The sequence below is a fragment of the Oncorhynchus keta genome, chromosome 1, assembly GCF_023373465.1.
Source record: "Oncorhynchus keta strain PuntledgeMale-10-30-2019 chromosome 1, Oket_V2, whole genome shotgun sequence".
NCBI classification, from domain to species: domain Eukaryota; kingdom Metazoa; phylum Chordata; class Actinopteri; order Salmoniformes; family Salmonidae; genus Oncorhynchus; species Oncorhynchus keta.
This window is the reverse complement of record NC_068421.1, coordinates 28,870,429-28,883,402: the sequence shown is the minus strand read 5'-3', so window position 1 is coordinate 28,883,402 and position 12,974 is coordinate 28,870,429. Positions and strand designations below refer to the sequence as shown.

At 44.5% G+C, this 12,974-nt stretch overlaps 1 protein-coding gene across 1 annotated transcript; it reads left to right on the top strand.

Moving 5' to 3' along the window:
* The first annotated feature begins 505 nt into the window (after nt 1-505).
* On the top strand, nt 506-5,387 carry LOC118394688 (uncharacterized). The gene is made up of 6 exons (XM_035788148.2): nt 506-536; nt 651-2,952; nt 3,119-4,227; nt 4,344-4,409; nt 4,513-4,588; nt 5,185-5,387. Exons 2-6 carry the CDS (start codon nt 654-656, stop codon nt 5,385-5,387), a joined length of 3,753 nt encoding a protein of 1,250 aa, XP_035644041.1. The 5' UTR covers nt 506-536; nt 651-653.
* The last annotated feature ends 7,587 nt before the right edge of the window (nt 5,388-12,974 follow it).

The following is a 12,974-nucleotide window of genomic DNA, read 5'->3' as shown; positions in this document are numbered from 1 at the left end:
TTGGTAGAATTCTTAAAGATTCTATCCTGGAAGGATCCACCATTCACATCTCTTTTCCTCTCTTTCTGTAGACGTTCTTCCACCTATCAAACGCACAGTAACAGTCACAACACTAAAGACTACCGGTGGGTGACACAGTAGATAGATCAACATTCTTTCCTATGGGATAGCCTGATTTGCAGGTATTTTTATGAATATGACCATGTTTTACTTCAGAGCCACCAGGCCGCCAGCTGACACCTGAGGGTGGGGAAAGGGGCTATTCCTCTTCATCCCAGGGTAGCCCAGTGAGCCTAGAGAAGAATGATGTCAACTCTCTCATTGCTATGTCACATCCATTGTCCGGAGAGGACATAATTTCAGTAGCTGAATACCTGATGTTACACCCGTGAGTCCTGCTCTTGCTATGAACCATTTATTGTCCAATAGAAGAAATAGGATCCTTGTGTTTTTGTGGTTAGTCTACTAACCAAGGAATTGTATTGTTTGTGTATTACAGGCAGCGGAGGTTGATTAAGAAACTGCTTAGAAAAAGGGTATATATATTTTTTCCTTGTACACTGTCTGTCATCTTCACAAAACATATTTTGATATCAAACTTCTTAGAAATGATGTCACTTATGTTGTTTCTTTACTTTTCTCTTCCTAAGAACATGACCATAGATGACCTGCAGGAACGGTCATTGGAGTCCATTGACTGGGTGGTCATTGTAGTTAATGAGGTGGTTCTCCCGGCCATAGCCTTGTACCAGAAGTCCATAGACGACTTCTGCATTGGGCAAGATGAACGACCTTTCTCATCAGTGTCCCTTGGGGAATCTGTTACCTCTGGTAACACCAGCACTAGCCAGGGATGTGCAGATACGGATATTGTATGTTTCACTCCTAGGTTCAGGAGGGGAAGCCCAGGGTTGCCTCCCCCCTCCTCCCAGGGGTCAGGTAAAAAACAGATCCGGGGGGTTCTTAGGATAATTGCTAAAAAGTTCCACCTGCTGCTGAGGCTTAACTTGGAGCCTAGGTGTAGGCTTATGGGCCGGCATCTCCCAACGCTCCCCTCAGACATGGAGGATGAGCTCCAGAATAGGGCAGCTATGACTGTGGCTGTGATTCTGCACAATGTCCAGCTCTTCATGGAGAGTGATGAAGCTGGACCATCCTCCCCTGGGGCTTTGTCCCTTCAAGGCCTTTACACCTCTGTCACTGATTACTTGGTGTCCAGAATGTCTATGATATCCTCCATGATGTTCTGGAGCGCATGTAGGAAAGCCAAGGAGAAGCTCCACGTTCTAACATCAGGCAGTGACTGCAGAATTTCTGGAGAATCAAGGTTCAACATATCAGAGTTGGCAGTCAACGTTTGTCGGGAGATAAAGGATGCAGCAAGCAAGGATCTTCCCTTCTCTGGTGCTGTAAATAGCTTCCCAGAGGAGAGAATGGCAACCACGAAGATGGGAGGTCTCATATTTGAGAGAGTTGAAGTCCCTGATGCTCTTCCAAGCTTCACGCCATCTCAAGGACGGACAGAGCAGGGATGGATGGTTGAGCACATTGGCTCAGCCCTAAGTGAGGACACCTTGGACAACATCACAAGCACTCCGTTGTTCCAGAACATGGACTACAGCCTGGCTACCACGCCCTCAGAGGGAAGGGCCTCAACCCTGCACAATCTACAGGACACCATAACTCAGACAGTCATGGACCATGCCCTCTTCACATCTGGATTGGCGAGCCAAAGTGAGTTCCTTTCCAAAGAGAAGGAACTGGAGCTGGTCAGGGTGGTCATTGGAATTCTCATTGACCAGGCTGGTGCCCTTCACTGGGATAAGACCTGCATCTCTGCTGAGTCATTGGTTGACAAAGTGATAGTGGCCTGTAACATTGTCATGGTTATCCTAAGAAATTACTATACAGCCCACGACACAATTATTAAAGAGGATGAGGGCATGCAGGAGCTCCTGGACCCCAACATCGATGGCTACCCCCTGCTGGTACAGTGCCTGAGCCACACCTTAGTGGGAGATGTGGCCTGTGAACTGGAGGTCATGAGGGCTCAGCCTCAGGTCATCCCAATCTGGTCCACTATTATTGAAGCAGAGCTGGGGAGGGCTAAGGGAAGAGACTCCCATGAAGCCTTCAGTGAGGAGTCCCTCCCTATCATCACGCAGAGGCCTGTGGAGGTGCAGCAGGCAAGCAGCCCTGCTAAGAAAATGGACGATACCCAGCCTCCCATCAGTCCCATTTTGGCCAGGTCTGAGCTTGACAGTAACAGAAGTGGCAGAAGAAGCCAGAACTTAGACAGAGATGCAGGCGTTACAGCCGATAACATCTTTGATGTCATTGTCAGGCTGGTCTATGCTGACAGTATCAGTGCAGATGATTGTGGGTTGTACAATCCTGCAGCTATGCTCCTGGGACAGATCCTGGCCTCAAGTAGGCTTTGTAACAGGATATTCCGGGGTAAGATCCATTTATTTTCTAAAGAGATGATCTGCCGGGTGTACCAGTTGCTCCTGGACACCAAGATGGGCCGGGAGACAGCATGCCGAAAAAGCGGGTCGGAGCCTGTTCTCAAAGAAATGGCAGCCAATCCCAGGCTCTCCAAAAAGTTCTTCACGGACCTGATCTATTTTATCGTAGAGCGGGCAATGAAGAATCTGGTGGAAAACTTATTGGGCTTGCCACACACCCCACCAGAAGAAGCACTACTTTTGGATGACAACTTGTCAACCTCATCCAGTGATGAGTCACTGCATAGCGACAACACCTGGTCGTGTGGGGTGTGGGTCACTCTGGTGAGGGAGAGCTCCCTGGACATGGACTCCTCCAGCTCTTTAAACCAGGACCACTGGGAGGCAGTAGGGACCATCTGCCAGGTCCTGAGCACCAGGGTGGAAGACATCCTCCAGGAGACCTGCGACAACCCTAAAAAATCCAGGGACAGCATCCAGAAAGGTAAACTACATTTATAAGCTGTTTCACATATTACATGTCCCAAATCTGGACTGTAATACTAAGTTGTAACTTTGGAGACGTAGGCCAGATTTTCTGTCTGGGCATATACTTCATATTGCTAAACATAAAAAAATCACTTTTTTAGCTTTAAACCCTGTTTTCTTAGGATTGGATTCTGGGGCTAAGGCCAAGGTCCCTGACGTGACCAATGAGGAGGGCTGTGTAGGGAGTCCCACTCCAGTGGTGGACCAACCCTCACATCAGCTAGAGAGGATCTTCAGCCGCTCCCTACTGTCTGGGCCCTCCACCCCTGCCCAAAAGGTGGAGGAAGTGAGAATTGCTTCTCCATATATCCGAGAGGCCAGGCAGGACTTGCTGGAGAAAGCTCCCTCCATCCTGCAGGAAGAGAGCCTGGCTAAGGAGGACATTCAGCTACGCCTGGCCCACGGGGTGACTTTCATCAACTCAGAGACCCTCAGAGACATTGTGCAGGGGATCATGGGTCACCTGACATTCATGGAATCACTCCCAGCTGGGAGTGTGAAGGCTCCTTTCCAGCTCCAGTCGATGCTCTTCGACAAGATACGGCATGTTCTGAAGTATATGGCCGGCATTGTCGTTGTATTCAGCCAACAGGAGAGCATTCAGTTTAGGGGTGATGATGCAGTGGCCGCCATTGTGGAGGCTTCTGCTGATAGACTATCACTAAAGGCAGAGGCAAACAGTGCCCAAATGCACAAAAGTTGTGAGATTGCCATTCAATGCATGGCTGAGACCATCGCATGCAGCATTTGTGATCACGCTGAGCTCTGGAAGTGGGAGGCCAGGAGCTCTGTAAGTGGGAGGTATACCCCCAGCCTCGAGGGAAGTGACAGCACTGTCTCTGAGGAGCTCCTAGACAATAGGGAAGACCTGGAGGCTCCAGCAGAGATGGCTGAAGATGACACTGGCTCAGAGAAGACCAGTGTCAGATCAGAGATCTGTGAAGACGATGCTTGCTCAGAGAAAACCAGTGTCAGATCAGAGGTCTTTGAAGACGATGCTTGCTCAGAGAAAATCAGTGTCAGATCAGAGATCTTTGAAGACGATGCTTGCTCAGAGAAAACCAGTGTCAGATCAGAGATCTTTGAAGACGATGCTTGCTCAGAGAAAACCAGTGTCAGATCAGAGATCTTTAAAGACTACTGTGGTTTGGAGACAGACCACCACATGGCCGACCAGTCACTGGAGACCAACCAGTGTCTACTCAGGGCTGGACAGAGTGCCTTCTCACAGGTAAGGAGAGAGTCAGACACCTGAACCAAGAATCAGTAGGTAATTTAGTTATTGGGAGTTTGATTGTGATGCATTGACTCATATCTGTTTCTTGCTGCTTTCATTCTCAACCCAAGAAGGTGAATGAAGAGGCTGTGGAGACAGGACCCGAGACAACAGGAAAGGGGAAAAATGAAAAGAAGGTGAAGGGCTTTATTTGACTCTTATTTTCTTGGGGAATATTAAGCCCACATGTAATGTAACAGGCGAGTGTCATTTACATTGTTTGGTTTGTTTTATTCACAGAAATCCTCTAAGAACAAAGGAGAAATAGAGAGAAAGAAACCATGTAAGAGCAAAGTGGCTCCCCTTGGCTCTGATGGTAAGAGTTGTAATATTGTTTTCTGTCAAAATATCCATCTGAAGGGCCTCCCGGGTGGCGTAGTGGTTACTGCAGCACCAGCTGTGCCACCAGAGACTATGGGTTCGTGCCCAGGCTCTGTCATAACCGGCCGCGACCGGGAGGTCTGTGGGGCGATGCACAATTGGCATAGCGTCGTCTGGGTTAGGGAGGGTTTGACGGTAGGGATATCCTTGTCTCATCGCGCACCAGCGACTCCTGTGGCGGGCCGGGCGCAGTGCGTGCTAACCAAGGTTGCCAGGTGCACAGTGTTTCCTCTGACACATTGGTGCGGCTGGCTTCTGGGTTGGATGCGTGCTGTGTTAAGAAGCAGTGCGGCTTGGTTGGGTTGTGTATCGGAGGAAGCATGACTTTCAACCTTCGTCTCTCCCGAGCCCGTACTGGAGTTGTAGCGATGAGACAAGATAGTAGCTACTAAAAACACTATTGGATACCACAAAATTGGGGAGAAAAAAAAACAAAAAAACAAAAAAAACAATCCATGAGGCTATTTTCCTAAATAAATACTATTGTAATGTGGTGATTAGGTCATGTGATGTATCCTGTAATCTGTTCAGGTGCAGTGGCTGCAGATGAGAAAAGGAAGAAACCATCTCTCCTCCAGCACATCTGCAATGCCTTTGCAAGGGTCTTTTGCTTCTCCCACAAGAAAAATAGTAGATTATTTCCCTCTAATGGAGTGAGAGCTGTGCCTGCACGACTTTTTAAGGCAGCACCTCAACTCCTGTTACCAGTCCCTCTGCTTACAGTCCTACAATAAAACATATTTTTGCAATCATCTTGTGTTGTTTTTAGCTCCTTATCTAAAGATATCACAGCCTTATCAACTGTTCATTTAAGTGTAGTTCAACTCTTTTACTATTCCCGTGGTAATGAAACAACACATTTCACAGCATCTTTACAGTTTGTGATAATAACATATATATAACATATATTATTTTTGTTATCCTTGTTTATGTAATTTGAGTGGAAATCAATAGTTGTGTTGTGTTGCTGTGAGCCTGTGAAGGCAAACTTTGAATGACAGGTAGGCAGAGTGGATGTTGGTGTTACATCAGGGAAAGAAACATTGGCTCAGCTGACACATGGAACACAGCCTCAGCCTCCAGGCCCTGTTGCCTTGCCAACCCCATCCAGTACTGATACAGAGGGGGTTATGTATAAAACTGGCTGTGCCAACGGAAATATAGGTTAGAGGAGAGTGGGGTAAATTGAGCCAAAGGGTTAGTTGAGCCACCCCTAGATGAGCTGTGGGGGCTAATATAGTATAAATGTTTGTCTTGGCGTAAGCTGAGTCAATGGCCACCATATCTCATACAAATGATTACATTTTGTCAGTTTTATTTATAATATGAAAAGTATTTTTGCAATGCATCACGCATATGAACTCAAGATTTATATTGTTTCAGAGCAGACATCATTCCCTGTGGTTACAAATATAAAACAAGCAGGTGTCTAGCCCCCTTGAGGTTCTTGAGAGAGCAGCCAAGGAAGTGAGAGAGGGAAAGAAGCCCATTTGAGCAGCAGCGAAGGCATGAAAAATAGACTGAAGAGATACATTGCCAAAACAAAAAACATGTATCTGTGCATAAGAGCACTATAAAGTAGCAGAGGCACACAAGGTCTCATCTCATGACATGGAGTCTGAGCTTGCTAAACATATCAACTCACTGGGCACACACTGGGTGCGTTGAACCAACGTGGAATAGGTGTTGAATTAATGTCTGTGCCCAGTGGGAAGAATCACACGGACCAGTTTCATGGGCTTAATAGCCACAAATGCAGAGAACTTGTCTACGAATTGGCATATCGAAACAACTTCCCTGATATTGAACAGAGACAAAAAATTAGGAACACCTGCCTAATTAATTTAAAAAATATATTTTAGGCAAGTCAGTTAAAAACAAATTCTTATTTACAATGACGGCCTACACCGGCCAAACCCGGGCGATGGTGGACCAATTGTGCGCCGGCCTGTGGGACTCCCAATCATGGCCGGTTGTGATACAGCCTGGATTCGAACTAGGGTGTCTGTAGTGATGCCTCAAGCACTGAGATGCCACTCGGGCACAGCGGGGAGTTGCACCCCCTTTTGCAATCAGAACAGCCTCAATTCATTGGCGCATGGACTCACAAGGTGTCAAAATTGTTCCACAGGGATGCTGGCCCATATTTAGAAACACCTGCTTTTCCTTTAGGAATACATGCTCTTTCCATGACAGACTGACCAGGTGAATCCAAGTGAAAGCTATGATCCTATTGATGTCACTTGTTAAATCCACTTCAATCAGTGTAGATCAGGTATTCTCAATCTGTGGTACGTTCAATGCCATCGAGGGTACGCCAAATAAAACTGTGATTCACATTTTCACATTTTCAAACACGACATTTATATTTTCCAATGGGGTTATACATTTGGGTGATGCTTTTTTCTCACCTGAGTAGCCTTGTTTCACTGCCAAAAATAAAATGACACCATCTAGTGTTCAGCGATATTAACAACACAATGTTAATTACAGGTAGCCTAGTCAAATAATGAACATCCAATCACATTAACCGTTACTCTCTCGCGGGAACCTTCCCTCTTGCGCAGACATTTAGAAACGAAACGTGACCATTTGAAAAATAAGCCAGAGGATTTTTTTGAGCGAGAATAAGATGACTTTTGAGTAGTTACACATGTTTAAAAGCAACAGATACCATTAATAAGAAGGGGCTGGAAGCATTTTATATAGTGAACTACCGAGTGGCTAGGACAGGCAAGCCCCATACTGTTGTGGAGGACTTAATTGTTTCTGCTGCTGTGGATATGGCTGGGACCATGCTGGGGGAAAAGACCAAGAAAACTATACAGACAATGCCTTCATCAAACAACACTGTTTCACAACGCATCAGTGACATGACAGGAGATGTTTTGAAACAGCATTACAGCTGGATGAGTCAACAAACGTGGCTGGCCTGGCACAGCTCCTGGTATATGTCCGTTACATTTATGGCGGATCAATTAAGGAAGACATCCTCTTCTGCAAATGACTGGAAACCAGGACATGAAAGGATATTTTCAAAGTACTGGACAGCTTTGTGACGTCAAATGGACTTTGGTGGTCAAGATGTGTTGGTATCTGTACTGATGGCCTAAAGCCATGACAGGGAGACATAGTGGAGTGGTAAGGTGCGTGCAAGCAGTTCCTCCCGATGCCACTTGGGTACACTGCAGCATCCACCGAGAGGCTCTTGCTGCCAAGGGAATGCCTGACAACTTGAAAGACGGTTTGGACACTACAGGGAAATGGTTAACTTTGTTAAAGCAAGGCCTCTGAAATCTCGTGTATTTTCTGAATTATGCAATGATATGGGCAGCGACCATGTAATGATTTTACAACATACAGAAGTGCGCTGGTTATCAAGGGGCAAAGTATTGACACGTTTTTTTTAAATTGAGAGACAAGCTTAAAGTTTTCTTTACTGACCATAATTTTCACTTGTCTGACCACTTGTCTCACACAACTGGCCTATCCTATTATCTCGGCTGAATGATCTGAATCTAGGATTACAGGGACTCTCTGCAATTATATTCAATGTGCAGGACAAAATTGAGGCTATGGTTAAGAAGTTGGAGCTCATTTCTATCTGCATTAACAACGACAACAGACAGGTTTTTACATCATTATATTATTTTTTTGTGTGCAAATGAAGAGTTTCTTGCCTTGACAAATCAATGCCTTTTGCAACTAGGTACCTATGTGAGAATGGATTCTCGGCCCTCACTAGCTTCACCTGGAATGCTTTCCAACAGTCTTGAAGGAGTTCCCACATATGCTGAGCACTTGTTGGCTGCTTTTCCTTCACTCTGCAGTCCAACTCATCCCAAACCATCTCAATTTGGTTGACGTCAGGTGATTGTGGAGGCCAGGTCATCTGATGCAGCACTCCATCACTCTCCTTCTTGGTTAAATAGCCCTTACACAGCCTGGAGGTGTGTTTTGGGACATTGTCCTGTTGAAAAACAAATGACAGTGCCACTAAGCGCAAAACAGATGGGATGGCGTATCGCTGCAGAATGCTGCGCAACACCATGCTGGTAAAGTGTGCATTGAATTATAAATAAATCACTGACACTGTCACCAACAAAGCACCATCCCATATCATACCTCCTCCTCCGTGCTTCACGGTGGGAACCACACAAGCAGAGATCATCTGTTCACCTACTCTGCGTCTCACAAAGACACAGAGGTTGGAACCAAAAATCTAAAATTTGGACTCATCAAAGGACAAAGGGCCAAAGGACATTGCTCGTGTTTCTTGGCCCAAGCAGGTCTCTTCTTATTATTGGTGTCCTTTAGTAGTGGTTTCTTTGCAGCAATTCGACCATGAAGGCCTTATTAATGCAGTCTCCTCTGAACAGTTGATGTTGAGATATGTCTGTTACTTGCACTCTGTGAAGCATTTATTTGGGTTGCAAATTCTGAAGCTGGTAACTCTAATGAACTTATCCTCTGCAGCAGAGGTAACTCTGGGTCTTCCTTTCCTGTGGCATTCCTCATGAGAGCCTGTTTCATCATAGTGCTTGATGGTTTTTGCAACTGCACTTGAAGAAACTTTCAAAGTTCTTGACATTTTCTGGATTGACTGATCTTTATGTTTTAAAGTAATGATGGACTGTAGTTTCTCTTTGCTTATTTGAGCTGTTCTTGCCATGATGTGGACTTGGATGTTTACCAAACAGGGCTATCTTCTGTATTTTGTAATTTTATGTATTCATTATTTAACTAGGCAAGTCAGTTAAGAACAAATTCTTATTTACAATGACAGCCTCCCCGGCCAAACCCTAAGCTGGATGACCCTGGGCCAATTGTGCGCCTCCCTATGAGACTCCCAATCACAGCCGGTTGTGATACAGTCTGGAATAAAACCAGGGTCTGTAGTGACGCCTCTAGCACTGAGATGCAGTGCCTTAGACCGCTGCATACCACCCCTACCTTGTCACAACACAAATGATTGGCTCAAATGTATTAAGAAGGAAAGAAATTCCACAAATTAACAGGCACACCTGTTAATTGAAATGCATTCCAGGTGATTACCTCATGAAGCTGGTTGAGAGAATGCCAAGTGTGTGCAAATCTGATTTGTTTAACACTTTTTTGATGACTACATGATTCCATATGTGTTATTTCATAGTTTTGATGTCTTAAAGAAAAACCCTGGAATAAGTAGGTATGTCCAAATTATTTTATTTCTTATTATTACTTTTATTGTCCTGTAATGCTTCTTCTTCTTCTTCTTCAGGCTTCTTCTTCTTCTTCTTCTTCTTCTTCTTCTTCTTCTTCTTCTTCTTCTTCAGGCTGCTTCTGCTTCTTCTTCAGGCTGCTGCTTCTTCTTCAGGCTGCTTCTGCTTCTTCTTCAGGCTGCTTCTGCTTCTTCTTCAGGCTGCTTTTACTTCTTCTTCAGGCTGCTGCTTCTTCTTCTTCTTTTTATTCTTCGGGCTGCTTCTACTTCTTCTTCAGGCTGCTGCTTCCTCTTCTTTTTATTCTTCAGGCTGCTTCTACTTCTTCTTCAGGCTGCTGCTTCGTCTGCTTCTTTTTATTCTTCAGGCTGCTGCTTCTTCAGGCTGCTGCTTCTTCTTCTTCTTTTTATTCTTTAGGCTGCTGCTTCTTCTTTTTATTCTTCAGGCTGCTTCTGCTTCTTCTTCAGGCTGCTGCTTCTTCTTCTTTTTATTCTTCAGGCTGCTGCTTCTTCAGGCTGCAGCTTCTTCGTCTTCTTTTTATTCTTTAGGCTGCTGCTTCTTCTTCTTCTTTTTATTCTTCAGGCTGCTGCTTCTTCTTCTTCTTCTTTTAATTCTTCAGGCTGCTGCTTCTTCTTTTTATTCTTTAGGCTGCTGCTTCTTCTTTTTATTCTTCAGGCTGCTGCTTCTTCTTTTTATTCTTCAGGCTGCTGCTTCTTCTTTTTATTCTTCAGGCTGCTGCTTCTTCTTCTTCTTTTTATTCTTCAGGCTGCTGCTTCTTCTTTTTATTCTTCAGGCTGCTGCTTCTTCTTTTTATTCTTCAGGCTGCTGCTTCTTCTTTTTATTCTTCAGGCTGCTGCTTCTTCTTTTTATTCTTCAGGCTGCTGCTTCTTCTTCTTCTTTTTATTCTTCAGGCTGCTTCTTCTTCAGGGTGCTTCTGCTTCTTCTTCAGGCTGCTGCTTCTTCTTCAGGCTGCTTCTACTTCTTCTTCTTTTTATTCTTCGGGCTGCTTCTACTTCTTCTTCAGGATGCTGCTTCTTCTTCTTTTTATTCTTCAGACTGCTGCTTCTTCTTCTTCTTTTTATTCTTCAGGCTGCTGCTTCTTCTTCTTCTTTTTATTCTTCAGGCTGCTGCTTCTTCAGGCTGCTTCTGCTTCTTCTTCAGGGTGCTTCTGCTTCTTCTTCAGGCTGCTGCTTCTTCTTCAGGCTGCTGCTTCTTCTTCTTCTTTTTATTCTTCGGGCTGCTTCTACTTCTTCTTCAGGATGCTGCTTCTTCTTCTTTTTATTCTTCAGGCTGCTTCTACTTCTTCTTCAGGCTGCTGCTTCTTCTTTTTATTCTTCAGGCTGCTGCTTCTTCAGGCTGCTGCTTCTTCTTCTTCTTTTTATTCTTTAGGCTGCTGCTTCTTCTTTTTATTCTTCAGGCTGCTTCTGCTTCTTCTTCAGGCTGCTGCTTCTTCTTCTTCTTTTTATTCTTCAGGCTGCTGCTTCTTCAGGCTGCTGCTTCTTCTTCTTCTTTTGATTCTTTAGGCTGCTGCTTCTTCTTTTTATTCTTTAGGCTGCTGCTTCTTCTTTTTATTCTTGAGGCTGCTTCTGCTTCTTCTTCAGGCTGCTGCTTCTTCTTCTTCTTTTTATTCTTCAGGCTGCTGCTTCTTCAGGCTGCTGCTTCTTCGTCTTCTTTTTATTCTTCAGGCTGCTGCTTCTTCTTCTTCTTTTTATTCTTTAGGCTGCTGCTTCTTCTTTCTATTCTTTAGGCTGCTGCTTCTTCAGGCTGCTGCTTCTTCTTCTTCTTTTTATTCTTCAGGCTGCTGCTGCTTCTTCTTTTTATTCTTCAGGCTGCTGCTTCTTCTTCTTTTTATTCTTCAGGCTGCTGCTTCTTCTTCTTCTTTTTATTCTTCAGGCTGCTGCTTCTTCTTCTTCTTTTTATTCTTCAGGCTGCTGCTTCTTCAGGCTGCTGCTTCTTCTTCTTCTTTTGATTCTTTAGGCTGCTGCTTCTTCTTTTTATTCTTTAGGCTGCTGCTTCTTCTTTTTATTCTTGAGGCTGCTTCTGCTTCTTCTTCAGGCTGCTGCTTCTTCTTCTTCTTTTTATTCTTCAGGCTGCTGCTTCTTCAGGCTGCTGCTTCTTCGTCTTCTTTTTATTCTTTAGGCTGCTGCTTCTTCTTTCTATTCTTTAGGCTGCTGCTTCTTCAGGCTGCTGCTTCTTCTTCTTCTTTTTATTCTTCAGGCTGCTGCTTCTTCTTCTTTTTATTCTTTAGGCTGCTGCTTCTTCTTTTTATTCTTCAGGCTGCTGCTTCTTCTTCTTTTTATTCTTCAGGCTGCTGCTTCTTCTTCTTCTTTTTATTCTTCAGGCTGCTGCTTCTTCTTCTTCTTTTTATTCTTCAGGCTGCTGCTTCTTCTTCTTCTTTTTATTCTTTAGGCTGCTGGTTCTTCTTTTTATTCTTCAGGCTGCTGCTTCTTCTTCTTCTTTTTATTCTTTAGGCTGCTGCTTCTTCAGGCTGCTGCTTCTTCTTCTTCTTTTTATTCTTTAGGCTGCTGGTTCTTCTTTTTATTCTTTAGGCTGCTGCTTCTTCAGGCTGCTGCTTCTTCTTTTTATTCTTTAGGCTGCTGCTTCTTCTTCTTCTTTTTATTCTTTAGGCTGCTGCTTCTTCAGGCTGCTGCTTCTTCTTTTTATTCTTTAGGCTGCTGCTTCTTCTTCTTCTTTTTATTCTTTAGGCTGCTGCTTCTTCAGGCTGCTGCTTCTTCTTTTTATTCTTCAGGCTGCTGCTTCTTCTTCTTCTTTTTATTCTTTAGGCTGCTGCTTCTTCAGGCTGCTGCTTCTTCTTTTTATTCTTCAGGCTGCTGCTTCTTCTTCTTCTTTTTATTCTTTAGGCTGCTGCTTCTTCAGGCTGCTGCTTCTTCTTTTTATTCTTCAGGCTGCTGCTTCTTCTTCTTCTTTTTATTCTTCAGGCTGCTGCTTCTTCTTCTTCTTTTTATTCTTCAGGCTGCTGCTTCTTCTTCTTCTTTTTATTCTTTAGGCTGCTGCTTCTTCTTTTTATTCTTCAGGCTGCTTCTGCTTCTTCTTCAGGCTGCTGCTTCTTCTTCTTCATTTTCTTCTGGTGGTTGGCAACCAACTTCAAGGTGCGTTACCACT

Coding starts and splice junctions, on each gene's coding strand:
- LOC118394688 (XM_035788148.2), top strand. CDS start 654: ATGACCATAGATGACCTGCAGGAACGGTCATTGGAGTCCATTGACTGG. Junction 2,953..3,118: donor CAGGGACAGCATCCAGAAAG/GTAAACTACATT, acceptor CTGTTTTCTTAG/GATTGGATTCTGGGGCTAAG. Junction 4,410..4,512: donor AGGGGAAAAATGAAAAGAAG/GTGAAGGGCTTT, acceptor TTTTATTCACAG/AAATCCTCTAAGAACAAAGG.